Here is a 17,365-nt window from a genome sequence, read left to right on the forward strand (position 1 = left end):
TTTTCCCCCAAACAAAATGTCACAACAGCTTTTAAGCACTTATTCACAACTGTCCCATTACTAACAGATGTTCTATGTTGCCCCAAACTCCACCATGCCTTCAGTGAACATTCCTTTGAATTTTTCTCGGTCACTTTGCCCTCAGCTCGGACTTCAGGGGATAATTCTACGCAAAAGATCTGTGCTTTGTTTCATAGTGGTGCTTCATGTTACCACTTTTAATTCATGCTACGTGTTCAGACTATGTGAGGTGAAATGACTTTGAATCACCTATATTCTGATGATCGAAAGTGAGAAAAAAAATAACGACTCTGATGAGTCGTAATGACAGTAACACCTTCAAATCTGGAGCATTGTCAGATAAACCTACATCAAATAATCTGAAATTAAAAAGCTTTTGATTTTGGGGAGGGGAAATATTGCCTTTGAGGACGTTTTGCTTATTTCTTCCATGTGATGTTACTTTTTACTCTCAGGGTTAATTAGTCATAGAAAATGCAGATATTCACTAATACAGCTCTGCATAATATCCCTCATACATCAACTTTCTGCTCTAACCAACCGATGGAAATACAGTAACTGAATTAAATGTGTACACGTTTTCTTATTTAACTGGATCATTCATTTGCCATTGTGAGTCAGACCAGTGTTGTGAAAGGAAACAAGCTTGTTCACAGAAATCAGTCGGCACAATGAGACCCTCAGTGTGGTTTCACAGGAAGGAGACGTACATCAAACCCGCTACTGTGTCGTCCTCCTGTCTCTGCCCTGCCAGCACATCTCGTCATAGTCGACAAACCCCAAATACTTGTGGTGAAGCAAACTGTGAAAATGAGGGTGAACTGAAAAAAGAGCACAAACGCAAGTACATGGGTCTTGAAGCTAAAGCATTCCTTAGTCTACCTTTTTTAATGCACATTCAAAAGAAGCTGGTGGGTGTTACATGATATAATGCTTCCACAAATCATCACACACCTTTAATTAGCAAAAAACATGTTTAATAATATAACATTACACTTAAAATATCTCTTTATTTCCAAGCAGACATCACATAACACTCATCAAACATTTGGATGCTGAAAGTTTCATATCCACACTATAATAAATTAAATATACTGCAACAATTTCATCTCATTAGTGTTAACTGACTAAAGGAAGGCATAACATTGGTTTATTGCTCAATTCATTTAACTTCACTTTTACAGCTGGTGATAAAGAGAGTATACTTTTTCCAGGTTTGAAATTGCAAATCGTTTCATATCACACTATTATATGTGTTATTATTATCACCCCCAAAGCTTCAGATCTTGTAGAGACCAAAGAAGTTTGCATAATGTGCGTGACTAAGATAACTAGGGTGGGAAACGTTCACGAAAACTCTGTCGTTTCTCTGCAGCTGGAGAGCAGAGCCCAGATAACTCTCTGTAGTCCAGGGGTGTCCCGGCTGGTGGGTGCAGAAACCTGCTCTGTGGGCCTCCATTAGCATCAGAGATGTGCGTTGCACTTCTCTCCTCAGAAACACAGAGTGGACAAAGGAGGATGTAGGAGAACAGTCCTTGAAGATCAGCTCCACTCGTGAGTAAACATGGTAGAGGCCGGTCTGGTTGATCTGCAGAGCACCGTCCTCAAACCGGTAGGACACTCCTCCGGACAGGAAGGCCCGGCCCGCCTGCGGCTCCCATCGCAAAGTCTTGGAGAATTTTTCTTTCTCAATGCGCCCTGAAAGAGGACAGAAAATTAAGCCATATCTTAGTCAGGTGTAGAACAAACAAAAAAAAAAAACACATATCAAATGTTGTCCATCTATCATGAGTCTATTTTACCCATTAAGTGTGCAGCAGGTCTGTCATTGGTGACCTCATCACTCTCGGGTTCATTCAGACCTGAAACAATCATCGCATTTGAACCACATCACCTCCCTCATTACCAATATACTGTTTGTAAAGGATCATTTCATGTGGCAAGACATGTTCACACTCACCTGTTAGCTTCTGCGCTTCATCAAAGTCAGTCACAGGTTTCACCTTCAGAGAGACAACAGAGAGACAGAGGGTTCTCAGTGCCACATCACACAAGCACAAGCCTGTCAGAGAGGATATCCTGACTTACTGGCCTGCAGACCACAGAGCAAATTAGTCCTTGCTTTGCATTTTAAATGTCAGCGCATCGTGGAAGCACATGAACTCCTCTAATGAACTACAATAACAGTGACACTTGCAGTGATGTTGACTTTCCTCCTCCAGTTAATTTTACACTTGCTTATCTTACACCATCAACATGGGACTCCTCACACCATTTCTGCTTGACATTATGACCCACGTGAAACTGCATCAGGAGTTTGCATTTACGTTGGCATTTTTATGTCTGGATAACAGTTTAATGAATTTCTTGAAGCTATAAAAAAAATACTTCACAATTATTAATGCATTTTCACATTTCTTCTACATTAATCCTCAAACTGTTCAGCCAACAAATTCATTGTCACAAAAACATCACTGAATTTTCCAGCTCCTTACCTTTTTCATTTCTTTCAGCTCTCTCTGCACATTGCAAATCTGGAAGGCTTCCAACCCCAGGGCTGCAAACACAAGCAGGAACAGCATCGACACTACCAAGCTAACACCAGTGCTAACTCCCGTGAATCCCAACTTCTTCCCAAGACTCTTTGCTCTCTGGGGGGTCGAGCTGGACCAACAGGGTACAAGCCCTGATGGATGTCCATACTGCGGTGGTTGTCCACCTCCATCCACAAAAAACACCTGTGGGAAAGGGTAGGTCTGGTCACAGCTCATGGTGCAGGTCCTGCTGTTAGGTCAACTGCGTGAGCGTCTATAGCATGAGGAGGGCTGGAGATCTTTGTCTCATCACTTCTGACAGAAAAAAAAAAAATCAACCTTCTGCTGTCAAGTGATTCACCACAACCAATCCCTCCCACATATGACTTGGACTGATGACGGATGCAACTTATCTAAAGCCCTATACATGCAGAGAAACCAGTGTTTAACAACTTACATGTAGTTGGTAAATGAAATGTATTATAAACATGGAATAACAACTTCATTATACATTTTAGACATTTTCTGTGCTTATTAATCTGACTTGGTTGTTGCTACGTGCACACAGAGGGTTGTAGGGAAAGGAAGCGATGTTTCAGCTGACCTCCACCTAACAAACCGCATGAGAAAGATAACTTTCCATGAACTACTTGAAAGGGCAGATTGCAAAACTACAAAACATTTACATTTTTAAAAAAGATTTTTACACAAAACTACCCTTATGTTGACAACCAGGTCGCTTTTAAACCTTGACAGATTTTTTATTAAATCTTACATGGGTGTCACTGCATGATTCAAGTACAGAATCAGATTTACCCTTAAATGCTTTATTTAAATGTTTTTTTCTCACTCTTTCTGAATGTGAGCAAACAGTGATAAAGCAGTTTTAGAACACACAGCATTTTTTGCTGTTGTCAAATGAGAAGAATGCATGTCTGCTGGTTGCTTCTGAAACAGCTGGTAGTGAGAGACAGAAAGGGCACGAGTCAGAAATTAACCCCAACCAAACCCTCAGAGGTGAATTTACAGGAAAGCCGTTGCTCTCCTACCCACACAGGGAAAAGTATATTTTATTGTGGTCTTTCTGATGCCTTGGGGTTCGTTTCTGTGGATGACAAGCAATTTATGCCATCTTATTGCGGTTGTAAAAGTTTCCATAAAACATCAATTCTCATCTGCTTAATAAAACACAAATGTCACTTAGTGAGCCTTTGTGGTTTTTGATAAAGGATATCTCTCCATCATAGATGTTTTCATACAACACAACACTATGCTTGTTGTGGAAAGTTTTTCAACACTATCTCACACTAAAACAGGCTGATTAAGTACTTCATCATAATTCTTATCAATTTTCTTATGTCTCCTAGAAGTTATTTTACCATGGCATGATAGGTGTGCATTTTTTTAAATGCAACTTTCATTTTCTGAGAACCTAATAGAGACAAAATGAAACCCACCCTACATTCTGCAAACAATGTCAACTCAAGGGGTAACTGCATCAACTTAGCATGAACTGCACAAGTTGTCTGCAGCCAACAGGCTGATGTGTGTTTCTCAGAAGCGTCAGGCTGAAAGCGGTCCTCGCCTTGCAGAAACGACAGCAGCAGCAGCGATCAGCGGGGTTAGGTGGGAGGGTGGGGTTTTGGGGTCTAACCAGGTTGTGTTAAGTGTTGCTGTTCCACTTATTATTACCAGACAAAGAGGTTCAAATGAATCATTAAATCAGCGAGTATAGTCATTAATTACTATTTCTCACAGTCGACCTTCTTTCTGATACTTAATGGACATAGTTGTGGTCTTGATTATACAAATGGAATAACACCTGAAAACTAAAACGAACTTCTCGACCCGGACAGCATTACTCATGTCTTTCTTACTAACAAAAGTTTCCCTGACACAGCAAAGGGAGTTTCACTTTAAGATACCTTTGTGTCCTATTTCTTTATCACAGCCTTCCAGTTCAAATAAAGAAAAAGAATTTCACAAAAATTTTGACAACATAAAAAAACCCCAAAAACTAATGTGATCCATAAAAATGCTGTGATATATTCATGTTGTCCATACGAGATCTAGAGTTTACTTTACCAGACAGGTACATAGCAGAGCAAAATTACAATGCCATAAGCTCCCACCTCCCCCCAAAAAAGATTTAAAAAAGCAATACCAATAAGAGGTTCTATGCAACATTTATATGCAATATTAAATGCAGACAATAATACTTAATAATCAAAAACATCATGTGTCAGCCTCCTCAGCAGAGGAAGAGTAACAGTCTAGTCCAAGGACATTAGCTGTTCGCTCTTCTGTCATCCTCAGGATGTGTGGATCTCCAGGTGATTTCTCCATTGATTCAACCTTAACAGATCCCGTCCCTGACCCGTCATCATTCGCTGTATCTCTGCTCTGTGTTGACAGTGTCTGTCTGACTGAGGTGTTTGCGAGGTTTGGCAGGCCAGACACCAGCACCCTGGCTAGGCTCTGTATTTGAGAAGGGCCTCGCTGAACGGACTGTCCTCTGAACGCAGCAGTGGCCACGGCCAACTTTGTGTGATTGAAGGAGAGGGGCTGGTTCTGGTTCTGGTTTGCGCAGGTGGAGTCTGAGGTTTCCCACATTGGGTTGGTGTGGACAGGGACAGCGGGCTGATGCTTGGCCTCCATTTGGCTGAGAGGTTCCTGTCTCTTTGAGGTTTTGTGGGACAAACTGCAGGTCTGGTCATTCTCACTTTCAGTACAGTGACTGCTGCCGAGGTGTGACTCAACAGACCGGCGGGTTTTCACTGTGAATGAGAGTGAAGCAGTAGCACTATATTTACCAAAATAATCAGTACCGGTGTACAAATACACACAGGAAGGACAATTTTAAAGGAGATGTGATGGAAAATCCACGAGACGTACGTGATAAATAGAAAAAGTAAGGTAAATAATGGATATAATATACAGGTGAAAGTTACAGTGAAATATTAAAAAGCAGGAGGCCATGAAGGTAGAATACTGAATGGGGAATCAGCATTATCAGAAGGAAAAACATAAATCATCATCTTTATGCCTGTAGACAGGAGTCACCTGATCTCCTTTAAAGTAACTCTGATACTAACTTTAACTACAGTGTACAGTATTTTCCGCACTATAAGGAGCACTGGACTATAAGACGCACCTTCAGTGAATGGCCTATTTTAATCCGTTTTCATATAAAAGCCGCACTGGATTATGAGGTGCATCTGATTTTAAGATGCACTATGAATGAATGGCCTATTTCAAAACTTTTTTCAGGAATAAGGCCACTGGATTGTAAGGTGCAATGTCAATTTTTGAGAAAATTGAAGGATTTTAGGTACGCCTTATAGTGCGGAAAATACTGTAATCACAATCACATTGGGTCCAAAGTGCAACATTTATTCAGTGTTAAACACTGAAAGCCTGTCTTGGTGCTTCAATCCCCTGGAAGAGGGGTCTAAGCAAGAATTTGTTGGAGCCTATCCCAGCTGGCATAGGGTGTGAGGCGGGGGACACTCTGGGCACGACGCCAGTGCACCGCAGAGCCACATACATGCAAACACGCACACACACACTCACTCCTGCGGGCAATTTGGGATCGGCCAATCAACCTTAGTCATTACAAAAATTTATTGTTAATAAAAGTTGATTTCTAAAAATAAAAATTTATTTTTTGGTTGCAACTGTTAATAAGCCAGCTATTTATTTCATACTTCCTGTTTATCTACTGCACAGTCTTGTTACTCTCTAATTGTGAATGGCCAATCTTCTCTCAGACTGAGCAGACACATGACTAGAGCCATTGGCCATTTAGTCATTAAAACTATGAATAACTTATCTATTCATTAAAACAATATGCTACTTTGACAAATGTTTGTATTCATATTCATTGCTTATGTCACTGGGATAATTTCAAGTAAGTTTTTACTTAACGTGAATACGATGTGGTTTTTGGATATGATTAAAAGACGATGTACTGCAAATTCCTCATTGCAGTGAAAATTTATTATTTTGGGGGATTATCTACAGATATTCACTCCATAGTGAAGAACTATCAATCCATCCATCTTCCACCGCTTATACGTAGTCGGGTCGCGGGGGCAGCAGCTTCAACAGGGAGCCCCAAACTTCCCTTTCCCCGGCCACATCCACCAGCTCTGACTGGGGGGTCCCAAGGCGTTCCCAGGCCAGTGTTGAGATATAATTCCTCCACCTGGTCCTGGGTCTGCCCCGAGGTCTCCTCCCAGCTGGACATGCCAGAATCACCTCCCTAGGGAGGCATCCCGGAGGCATCCACACCAGATGCCCAAACCACCTCAACTGACTCCTTTCCACGCGAAGGAGCAGGGGCTCTACTCTGAGCCCCTCGCGAACAGCAGTGTTTCTCACCTTATCTCTAAGGGAGACACCATCTATCCGCCTGAGAAAGCCCATTTCAGCCGCTTGTATCCGCGATCTCGTTCTTTCGGTCATGACCCATCACTCATGACCATAGGTGAGGGTAGGAACGAAGATTGAACGGTAGATGGAGAGCTTCGCCTTTCGGCTTAGTTTCCTCTTTGTGACAACGGTGCAGTAAAGTGACTGCTGCTGCCCCAATTCTCCGTCCAATCACACGCTCCATTGTTCCCTCACTCATGAACAGGACCCCAAGATACTTAAACTCCTTCACTTGTGGAAGGACCTCATTCCCCACTCGGAGAAGGCAGTCCACCGGTTTCCTGCTGAGGACCATGGCCTCAGATTTGGAGGTACCAATCCTCCTTTCCAGCACCTTGGAATAAACTTTCCCAGGGAGGCTGAGGAGTGTGATGCCCCTGTAATTGGCACACACCCTCTGGTCCCCCTTCTTAAAAAGAGGAACCACCACCCCAGTCTGCCACTCTTTCGGCACTGTCCCAGACTTCCACGCAATGTTAAAGAGGCGTGTCATCCATGACAGCCCCTCAACACCCAGAGCCTTCAGCATTTCCGGGTGAATCTCATCAATACCCGGGGCTTTGCCACCGTGAAGTTGTTTAACTACCTCGGTGACTTCGCCCCGAGAGATTGACTCTGATCCCCCATCATCCTCCAGCTCTGCCCTCTGCAACAGAGGACGGGTCAGTTGGGGTAGTTGGATTAAAGAGTTCCTCAAAGTGTTCCTTCCACCGACCGACAACCTCCTCAGTCAAGGTCAACAGTGTCCCATCCTTGCTGTATACAGCTTGGATGGTCCCCCGTTTCCCCCTCCTGAGGTGTCGGACAGTAGTGAAGAAATATCTATACAAAAACTTCATTGTGGTCCTTAAACAGCCTTGAAACAAAGTATTAGATTCAGAGGGGACACCAGAGTTTTTCGTGAGCTAACCAAGTGGAGCGAACAAACAGAAATCCTGAGGTTGACGATGGAGAGCTGAACTCAAGAACAATTTGCTTTGTGCCTTATACCTTCATGGCATATTTGTGTCATTCAGAGAAGTGTGTTCAGAGGAAGGTCTGAAGGCAGAAGATGGGTTAGAGTTATTTATTAAAGAAAAACTTTCAAAATTTAGCTCTTCTTGCTTGCTTCTCTACATTTAACAACACCGTTTAGAGGCTGAACCCTGACTTTCCTAATTTCCATTAATGTCTCCTTAATTGGAATAATCGATCATTGCTATTTCAGATGATGTTGTCAAGTTTCACATTTACATTGTATAATATTGTTGATGAACAACACAATTGTTTTTAAATTAGGGACAAAACAATGAAAAATTTAAACTATATAATCTATGTCACAGATATTGACAATTAGTCTTAACATTTAATCCACTGACCGAGGCTTGGAGAGTCTTGTGTGTCTGCCCGTCTTTTGCAGTATGCTCGAGGAGTCCATGGTTCATGTCTGCAGGACGGATCAAGTACTCGTAGTTTGGTGATGTACTTTTTGTACTCTTTTTCTAAAGCTTCGATGCGCAGCTGGAACTCAGCTATCTTCCTCTCTGGGTAATGAGACAGCTGGGACTGCTGAGAGAGGAAAAATAACGACAGACATGATTAATCGTTGAGAAAAGGCAGATGATTCACTGCCATTAGACACGATCTAGTACACCATTAGTAATTCACTTACCTGTAGATAATACTCTATTTCGTTCTTGATGCTGGGGATCCATTTTTTAACAGAAGAAGCTGAATTAAGGGTAGACTGTGGAGACAAGTGGGAAACAAACAAGACTGAATAAAAGTAAGGCAATAAGGTAATAACAGTAGTTTATTAGGTTGTTATTACCAGTTTGGGTCTCCGATCGTGGACATCTCTCAGCCGTCCCTCTGTCGGAGAGACATTGGAAGACTTTGAAAGCTCAGACAGTTGTTGTGCAGATGATGAAGGCATCACGGGAACATTGTGCACATTAACTTTGTCGTCTTTATTAAAATCATTTCAAACACTTGCGTGGGTATACAGCAGGACCTAAGCCATTAGTTAAATCCAGGCCCCCGTTTAGCAGAATGTTGTAAATGGACCAAATAGTAAATTAAATAACGTAAATATATTAAAACTATTAGCTGCTTACCGTCTCTTTCCTTCTGAAGCCACAGTCTGTTCAATCTCCCTTGCTGTTTCTCCTCATTTCTTGCCATTGTAAATTCCGCATGGCAGGCAGCAGCTCGGGCAAAACAACATCACGTGATACGTAGCTACGATCACGTGTTGCTGTGATATCGCGAGATCAACTAACGAGAAGTGCGCGAGTGCTTGCTCTCCGGTCTCTATTGGAGGTGAAAAACACGATCAAAAAGTCCTTAGTGTACCGCCATCAGCTGGACTGGAGTGTGGGACGAGACATTATCTGCAAAAAAAAAATAAAAGATCATATAATCAAATTCATCGGCAGTTAAAAAGAAGTTCGCATGTAATAAATTTGATTCCGAATTTTAGGTGTTACATTGGTTAAAGTACTTAGACAAGAATACATGTAACAGTAATAGAACATGTGCATGCAAGTCAATTGTCCTACAAGTTATGCAACTAGTAGAAATGAAACAAAGACTTAGTATACATAGGATTGGATGTACATTGATGGTGATGTTCAGTATAATCATGTATACATGTAAATGTACAGTGTAAGTGTGAAGGATTTTTGATGGCAATGTAAATGTTTTGTAGACAGATTGGTCATTTAATTAAACAATTCATGAATCATTTTTAATTCTTATTGTTTTAAAATTTGGTCTTTAAATTTTTTTAATGTTTTAAATTTGAGTTCACTACTGATCCAAAGAGTTCTCTTTTCTGCATTCAGTGCTTTTATAGAATGTCCGTTTCACAACAAGGACTTTTCACAGCAAGAACACCATTGACACTGGAAAGTGGGTTTAGATTATAGAAGATAAAGAAACCAACGATCAATCCTTCAGTCAATATGGCATCCAAACAATCGAGCCATAATTTGACAATATTCCATTCTATAGTTTAGGAATCACATGATATTGCTGATTATGATTTAAATTTAAAAAAAACCACAAGCCCTCTCCATTTTTTTGGGGATGCAGTGGAGGTTGGAGATGTGATGAACTGTCACGGCTCTGTCCTATGATTTTCCTGTTTATTTTCCTGCCACTAACATGTCATATCATTCCAGATCCTGTCTCATCCTCAATCAGTTCATTCCCTGCACCTGCTGTCTCTCCACACACCTGCAGCCACTCCCTGATCTTTCTCCACATTACATATAGCCAGCTCAGCCCTCAGTACTCTGCCAGATTGTTAGTGTTCGCCCTGACTCTCCAGCCTTCGTATCCTGCTTGCTTTGGTGACCGTACATGAATCCCTTGTCTCTCGACTCAACCTGTTGTCTGCTCCTTATCTGATTTGTCTGCCTGGTTTGTTGATTGTTTTGTGCCTGACCCTGCTGGATTCTGGACTTTACCTTTTGCCTGTAATTTTTGGATACCTCTGCCTATCGAACTGATTATTTGGAACCTGACCTCTGCCTTTGTTATTAAACCAACCTGCTCTGAGACTCTTGACCTGCCCGTTTGTCTGTCGTGCTTTTGGGTTCCCCGTGCCAGTCGTGCTCAGCTGTGACATGAGCTCCTGTTATTTAACCAGTTATTTAAACAGTGGACAGCCAGATGCAACGCTGAAGAACAATCAGCTAACGTAGCATCAAGTTTGGCCTGTTTTGCTACTAAGACTCTGAAATGAAAGCAAAGCAAGGTGAATATCTAAGATATATCAGTTCTGTATGAACTGTAAATATAATCAGAAGTCACAGACAATAATATTCCATAGTTATCACTGTGACTTTGCACTACATTGTCACTGTTTCGATCATTTTTGTGGTGACCTACCTAAACACATCAGCATGGCCCCAGCTCAGCTGCCAGCAGTAGAGGAGTGCACCCTGGTTTGACACACCATGTTCCGTGTGTCGGACGTAGCCTCGCGTCATGCTCTCTAATTGGTCCATCGCTGCCGGTGTACGTAGTGTCTATGTCGGCGGACAATGGCCGATCTGGCGGATCGCTGACTAAAATCACACAAAAACATTTTTACAGATTTTGTAACTCATGTACATATAAGACGCTTAATGTTAAAAGGTGCAGCGTTGATTTTTGAGAAATTTCAAGGCTTTTAATCGCATCTTTTGGTGTGCAAAATATGGCACCTACATATTTATATTTACAAGGAACGTTATCAACCGGTTCAGGAACTTTTTTTGTTCTAACCGGTTCGGGAACGTCAGTTTATGGGTGGAACGCAAAACCGGAAACGTTGTAATTCCGTTTCTGTTCAGAACGAACCGATTGGCAAAAAATTCTGGTTCAAAGCCCTGGTCAAAACTCTAAGCAAACTGCACATTTTACATGAACTGTGAAACAAAAGTTTTCTGGAGACTTCAAACACAAAGTCATTGTTGGAACATATGGTTCTGGGTGTGTTTGTGTTTTACAACTTAATTTTAAGTGACACACCTCATCTTGGCAACAAAATACAGGCATCCCTCCACCTTAGAGATCTGTCCTGTTTGACCTGCCCTGGGTTAGGTGGTGTGACAAGTAAACTTTGATAGTTTTCGTTTGATGCTTCATGGCAGTTACAAAAGTTCAGGTTATTACAGAACGTGCTTGAATTATATCTGTTTCAAGGTCTGTGTGAGTGTGTTTGTGTGTGGTCAGGAGAGACACAGATGAGATAGAAATAATAATAATAATAATAATAATAATAATACATTTTATTAAAGGCGCCTTTCTTGACACTCCACAAATAGTGTTCCTCCCGAGAGAACCTGATCTATGTGTCACTTTATCTTTCATCCAAAGTTGTTGATTAAAATTCAAATATTTTTATATTTCAAATTATTGAAGTAAATGTAACAACAATTCAAATTAAAAACACTTCAAATGAAAGCACTGCATTCAGAATCTTTGTGAGCAAAATTACAAATCAAATTACTTTATAAATTAATGTTACTAGGTGTACTATCATTCTAATACAGTACTAATTAAATAAGGAGCAATAGTTCAAACTACCTTATATAATGTTGTATAGTTTAATCTATAACACTGTTTTATGCCAGACTTCTTAATCTTCCGTAATAATATCTATAAATATCCAACATTTGTGGTGTTTGTTATGGAGTAAAAGGGGTTTAGAACAATAGTTTCATTAAATAGATGTAATCCGACAGTTGGTTCTCATTGATTTGTCCTTCAACTTGTGAGGACTGAATAATGCAGAGAATAGAGCCACCTCACTTCCCGTAATACACGCCTCCTGCGTCATGACGTAGATCTTCCGAGCGGTCCCTCTCCTTATATGGTAAAGAATGACTCCACTTTCCGGAATGATGTCATGCCGTCCGAAGTTTGAGTAATCGTAACAGGTTGAAAGAGATATAAAGAGGATTTAATTGTCTTCATAATTAAACACGTAGAAAAACAGTAACCTACAGACTACGAATAGGCGCAACCCCACACCATTCTTTTATTACTATGAATTAAATACATCAGATTACATTGTCATTTTATTCTTCTATAACGTATCGAGATAAAAAAATGAGCAAATCAACGGCATTTATACAGCAATCCATTAATAACTGCTGAATTGGATTGTTAAGAAAATGTATTAACGGAGAAGAAAAAGAATAACACCGAAATTGGAATAGGTTTAAGTAGAACTCTGGATCACGTTTGGATCAAACTATGGCTTTATTGTGTGTTAAAATACGACAAAAACATCTTTTAAGCCTCCAAGGTCAATAGCCTGTTGTGTTTCTTTGTCACATTATTCATCAATAAAAGCAACAAAGAAGATCAGACATTGACCAAATTCATTGTAACAGCGTCCCGTCGCTAAGGTAAAGAAGTCTGTGTCTCCCCCTGCTGTCCCGTTGTAAGCATGGCGCCGCGGTGGCTTATGGGACTTGAAGGACTGGTTGGTCTGTGTGCCAAACGTAACGTCCACTGATTTAGACGACATTAAGCCAAAATGCCTTGTTCCTAGTGGTATGAAAGCCTAACCTGTTTAGTACTACTCTATTAGTATTACTACTACAGTATTATTAATGCTACTTCTATTACTAATACTATTATTATTACTAATGCTAATGAGGATGATAATGAGGATGCAGAAGACAGGGTTAGATGGAGGCAACTGATTGGCTGTGGCGATCCCTGAAGGGAAAAGCTGAGAGAAAAGAAGAGTGTTATTACTAATGCTACTACTATTACTACTACTGCTGCTACTACTACTTTCACTACTGTACTACTACTTTCACTACTGCTATTACTACTACTACTTTGACTATAAAGTGGAGTGTAAAAGATAATTTCCCCATTGTGTGGATGAATAAAGTGTATTTTATCTTCAATCTTTAATAATTTCGACTATGGTGTACAAATATATGTCTTACAGATATATTGGAGCCCCACAGTAGAAGGGCTTGAAGACAAACGTGTATTGTTTCTTGTCTGGTTCACAGTGGACCCACTGGGGTGGGGGGGGGTGGGGTACCCAGCTTTACAAACTTAATAATCTTTGAGAACTTATAAGTAGATTCTAAATCTTGTGGTGGTGTGTAAAATTATATTAAATCAACTGGTGATGAGGCTGTTTTGACTACCGGTTTGACTGCTTACATTTTCATTAGGATTTGTGACTTAGGTACTCATTACAGTTATTAATTGAAAACACACTGTATGATGACAATGTTAATCGAAAAATGCAGTGTGTTCAAATATGCAACCGACCAAGAATCAATGCCTCAACAAAACCAGTGATAGGTTTCCATTACATATCATTAATATTTGGTAATGTGTTAGCTATGATCTAGGCAAAATCCATTTGTTTGTAATTTAACACCCAATAGTTGAATTAATTTGAGTTTATTTTGACATAGTCTCTGTTCACAACTGGAAGGGAAGTAATGTTGAATAACTCAAATTTGCAATAAAATGTAAGATGTGCTCCGATTTCCTCTTAGAGCAGTTTTTTTTTTTGTCAGCCTGTTGTATATCTGTAACACTGTTGTAGTTACAATATTTCACCATGGTACTAACTCTGAGAAAATGTCCCGATCTTCTCAGGGTTGTGGATTATAATAATACTCGATAAGCCTGACTTTAAGACCTATAGATGTGATCATGTGACCTACAACTCCTATTTGGAGTACTGGCCTTCATTAGTCAGCATGTGAACCTGACCTGTCAGCTGAAACACAATCACTGAGCCTGGATCAATACCTGCATTAATGGAATTTACCTTGAGGTACTGGGAACTCACAGCTCTTGGAACATGTTGCAACATGCTTTATTGTTTGAGCTCTGACATGGCACACCCACTTTTTTCAAGAACACAGAGGCAATGTTGCTTCATTTTATCTGGTTTATTTTCTTAAATATTGATTAGATTTTGAAGTGCTCAGGAAAAAAAACATTTAAAAAAATTATACAGTATTCTTATTACAAATGGTAAACATAAGTACTCCATGTTGTTCTTATATACATATAACAATGAGTGAAACCCCATTAAACGACTTTAGAAAAAAACAAGTAAATCTTGAAGCTTTTCTAACTTAATTTCTTACAATTAAGAAAAAAGTACATTGTACTGTAACTCAGAAGTCAGGCAGCGTTTGTTACACCTTTTCAGCCGATTTCGTCTGGCCAACACACCCAAGTTTGAGGCCATTATGGCTACAGCAAGAAAAAAGTCTCTATTGCAGGTTCTGAAATCCGCTAATACTGAATTTCTCCTTTGATGGCATGATGAGTTCCATGCAGAGCTGGGCGTAAATCAAGAAAAAAGTCAGTCGAGTCCAGTTCTGTCAAAAAACAGCATGAAACAGAGACAGAATACTTTCCTGCTGGTTTGCCATGCCCCCTGTGGTTTATGGCTACTGTCACTGTCCCGAGTCCATCTCTGGGACGCGCCAAAGGGCCAACAGCGTGGCACCCACGAACTTCATGTCGGCCCCCTGGTCCCGTCAGTGTCGCTCCACACCATCCTGAATCCCGTCACGATTCCGGGAGACACGGTCAGTCACTTTCACAGGAAGCGTCCGTTTCATTCAATCACAGTCTTTTCCCTCTCCTGCGCCGCGGACACCCCCCTCAGAAGGTCTGGAGCTGCTGCGTTAACATGAGCTGACAGCCGCTGTTAACGTGGTTCATCACTTTCTGCTTCAGCTGGGCCACCTGCTCCCGCAGCATGTTGGCGGTGGACGCCAGCTCCGAGTTCTGAGACTTCAGGTTCTTCACTTTGTCCTCCAGCCTGGAGATACGCTCCAGCTTCCTTTTTCGGCATTTGGAGGCAGCGATGCGGTTCCTCATACGTTTTCTCTCGGCCTTGATGCGCTCTTGGCTCTCCATGTCGATCGGAGAGAGCGGAGGGGTCTCTCCCGGCATTTCGGGTACGGTTTGGGGCTCCTCTTTGAGCGCGGTGAGCCGCGGGATTTGGGCGGAGGTTCCCTGCCCGTAGATCGGGAGCTGAGGCGGAGCAGCAGGGAAGGACATAGTCGGAGCGGAGGTGGTGTAATTCGGTGCCGACACGGTGCTGATGGCTGGGTTAAAAGTGTTCAAGTCCTCGTAAACCGGCGAGTCGGAACGCATGGTGGCGTTGTTGCTGTAAACGGTGGCCCCGGCGACGGACGACACGGGCGGCAGGGCAGTGTTGACGCTGGTTTGGGGCGCCGAGGTGACGCTCACAGTGGTGCCGGGCATGTGCTGGTGGTGGAGCTCGGCTAAGGCTCGGACGAAGCCCTCCGCGAAGCCTTCCTGTTCGTCGGTGACGTTCTTGGGGCACAAGAACTGGGTGGGAGTCGGTGTGGTGGTGATGAGTCCGTTACTGGATTGAATGATGAGTCGCTCCAACTCCGGGGACGCCAATTTCAGCAAGCCCACATCGGGAGAGGTGAGGATGTCGCTGGCTTTAACGCGCAGGTGAGGTTTCAGAGTGCCGGTTGGGTCGGACAGGTTCAGTGTCATGTTGTGTTTCAAAGCTTTGGGGTTGCTGTACCCGTAGCCGGCGTTGTCGTGCTGGGAGAAAGCGTTCAGTGAGTCGTCATAGAAAGTAGTTTCCATCTTGGTATACATAGAAGAAAAACCGACAAGAATGTGGACTACTATACTGTTCTTATACAAAACAACTTTTCTTCCCCTTTCTCTTCTTCCTGGATTTATCAGTCAAGGAAAAACAATGGTTTCCAAACGTCCACAAAAAAAAAACTTCCAAACTTTGTGTGCACTTTCTTGACAGGAATCAGGACTTACTTCTATCAGCCAGCGATGATTGTTCGGTGATGAGTTGTAATAGTTCACCGGACTTTAGCCAAAGTATCCAGACTTGTATCTGGTCCGTAAAGAAAAGCGCCGAGTGAGTGTAAGTCTCTGTCGGGCACCAGAACCTCCGCTGGTGTTCCGGGTGGCTGTGTGTGTGTATACTCTGAGCGCTACAGCGTGGAGGCAAACCTTATCTGCTGCCGCCGCCTGTCGGAAAGTAAAAATAGCCATGATGTCATGAAAGCGCTCGCCCATTGGCTGGAGGGCGTGTCCTGAGGCGGGGCCTGCGCTTCAGATAAATTACGTTGCCTTGACGACCACCCAGAAGATTCTTAAACTCGCGTTGAATTGTGGGATGAGGTAATGCTGTAAGGAGAGCGTAAGCGCGTTGCATTGTGGGATGACGTCTTGTTTTTGAATATCTGGTTACCCGCTTTGCTGTCAGTGGCGGGACAGTCGGTGTTCAAGACAACATCTCCGGCCATGTCTCCTGGAACGCTTTAACAAACTAAACGAAAAGTTTGTATAGGATTTTTTTTTAAATCTGTTGTACACGGAAATATTCAGTTGAACCCTAACCTGGGAATCAGTTTAATGAAATCATCTTTAAGATTCTTGAAATTATCTGGCTTTTTAAAAAGTTGATGAACTCTGGAGGTTAAGTGTGAAAATACACTATTAGATTATGTTTTCTATTAAGGTAATAAGTTCGTTAATGTCTATCTTAAGGAAACTTGTTTTGTAATAATGCACTTACAATATGTTCAATTCCATACGATCGTATGATGCTATCTCGATTTCAAAATGGCTTCAAGCAGTAACTGAAAAACACAACACGAGTAAAGTTTATATCACCACCAAACATTTCTGTTGTGTTTTATTTCATACAGTATACGGTACGACTATATTCTCAGAGTACATTGCTGCACAGAGCTCTAATGTCTGCAGGGTACAAGTGGAAAAAATTATGGGGTCAAACATCCTGGAAAAATAAAATGAAAACAAAATATATATTTTTCCTTGTGTGTGCATTCATGGTGGAAAGTGTTGAATTTGCTGTCGTCTTCTCA

General features: G+C 41.7%; 3 protein-coding genes across 6 annotated transcripts; all 3 read right to left on the reverse strand.

Annotated features, from left to right (window-relative positions):
- Window positions 1-985: 985 nt before the first annotated feature.
- faslg (Fas ligand (TNF superfamily, member 6)) lies at window positions 986-3,159 on the reverse strand. Of its 2 annotated transcripts, XM_068320462.1 has the most exons (4): window positions 2,517-3,159; window positions 1,982-2,024; window positions 1,824-1,883; window positions 986-1,719 (listed from the first exon to the last, which is right to left on the reverse strand). In XM_068320462.1, the coding sequence occupies exons 1-4, from the start codon at window positions 2,790-2,792 to the stop codon at window positions 1,301-1,303; spliced, it is 798 nt and encodes a 265-aa protein (XP_068176563.1). In that variant the 5' UTR covers window positions 2,793-3,159; the 3' UTR covers window positions 986-1,300. The 2 variants fall into 2 exon arrangements, with proteins under 2 accessions (XP_068176563.1, XP_068176564.1); XM_068320463.1 differs by lacking the exon at window positions 1,824-1,883.
- Window positions 3,160-3,369: 210 nt separating this feature from the next.
- Window positions 3,370-9,224, reverse strand: si:dkey-86e18.1 (uncharacterized protein LOC557342 homolog). 2 transcript variants are annotated; one of them, XM_068319243.1, is made up of 5 exons: window positions 9,086-9,224; window positions 8,800-8,840; window positions 8,641-8,715; window positions 8,348-8,534; window positions 3,370-5,332 (listed from the first exon to the last, which is right to left on the reverse strand). In XM_068319243.1, the coding sequence occupies exons 1-5, from the start codon at window positions 9,150-9,152 to the stop codon at window positions 4,791-4,793; spliced, it is 912 nt and encodes a 303-aa protein (XP_068175344.1). In that variant the 5' UTR covers window positions 9,153-9,224; the 3' UTR covers window positions 3,370-4,790. The 2 variants fall into 2 exon arrangements, with proteins under 2 accessions (XP_068175344.1, XP_068175343.1); XM_068319242.1 differs by having other exon boundaries at window positions 3,371-5,332; window positions 8,348-8,537.
- A 5,162-nt stretch (window positions 9,225-14,386) lies between these two features.
- On the reverse strand, window positions 14,387-16,474 carry jun (Jun proto-oncogene, AP-1 transcription factor subunit). 2 transcript variants are annotated; one of them, XM_068319781.1, is made up of 2 exons: window positions 16,287-16,474; window positions 14,387-16,052 (listed from the first exon to the last, which is right to left on the reverse strand). In XM_068319781.1, exon 2 carries the CDS (start codon window positions 15,999-16,001, stop codon window positions 15,129-15,131), a length of 873 nt encoding a protein of 290 aa, XP_068175882.1. In that variant the 5' UTR covers window positions 16,002-16,052; window positions 16,287-16,474; the 3' UTR covers window positions 14,387-15,128. The 2 variants fall into 2 exon arrangements, with proteins under 2 accessions (XP_068175882.1, XP_068175881.1); XM_068319780.1 differs by having other exon boundaries at window positions 14,387-16,474.
- Window positions 16,475-17,365: the final 891 nt, after the last annotated feature.

Source organism: Antennarius striatus, chromosome 7 (assembly GCF_040054535.1).
Source record: "Antennarius striatus isolate MH-2024 chromosome 7, ASM4005453v1, whole genome shotgun sequence".
NCBI classification, from domain to species: domain Eukaryota; kingdom Metazoa; phylum Chordata; class Actinopteri; order Lophiiformes; family Antennariidae; genus Antennarius; species Antennarius striatus.

Bases quoted from the DNA above. Each gene is read 5' to 3' on its own strand.
- faslg (XM_068320462.1), bottom strand. From the start codon at position 2,792: ATGAGCTGTGACCAGACCTACCCTTTCCCACAGGTGTTTTTTGTGGAT. The intron at 2,025-2,516 runs GTAAGGAGCTGG...GTCTCTCTGAAG, and splicing joins AGCTGAAAGAAATGAAAAAG to GTGAAACCTGTGACTGACTT. The intron at 1,884-1,981 runs GTGAGTGTGAAC...TGATTGTTTCAG, and splicing joins TGAAGCGCAGAAGCTAACAG to GTCTGAATGAACCCGAGAGT.
- si:dkey-86e18.1 (XM_068319242.1), bottom strand. From the start codon at position 9,152: ATGGCAAGAAATGAGGAGAAACAGCAAGGGAGATTGAACAGACTGTGG. The intron at 8,716-8,799 runs GTAATAACAACC...TTGTCTCCACAG, and splicing joins ACGATCGGAGACCCAAACTG to TCTACCCTTAATTCAGCTTC. The intron at 5,333-8,347 runs GTCAGTGGATTA...TCTCATTCACAG, and splicing joins ACAAGACTCTCCAAGCCTCG to TGAAAACCCGCCGGTCTGTT.
- jun (XM_068319780.1), bottom strand. From the start codon at position 16,109: ATGTATACCAAGATGGAAACTACTTTCTATGACGACTCACTGAACGCT.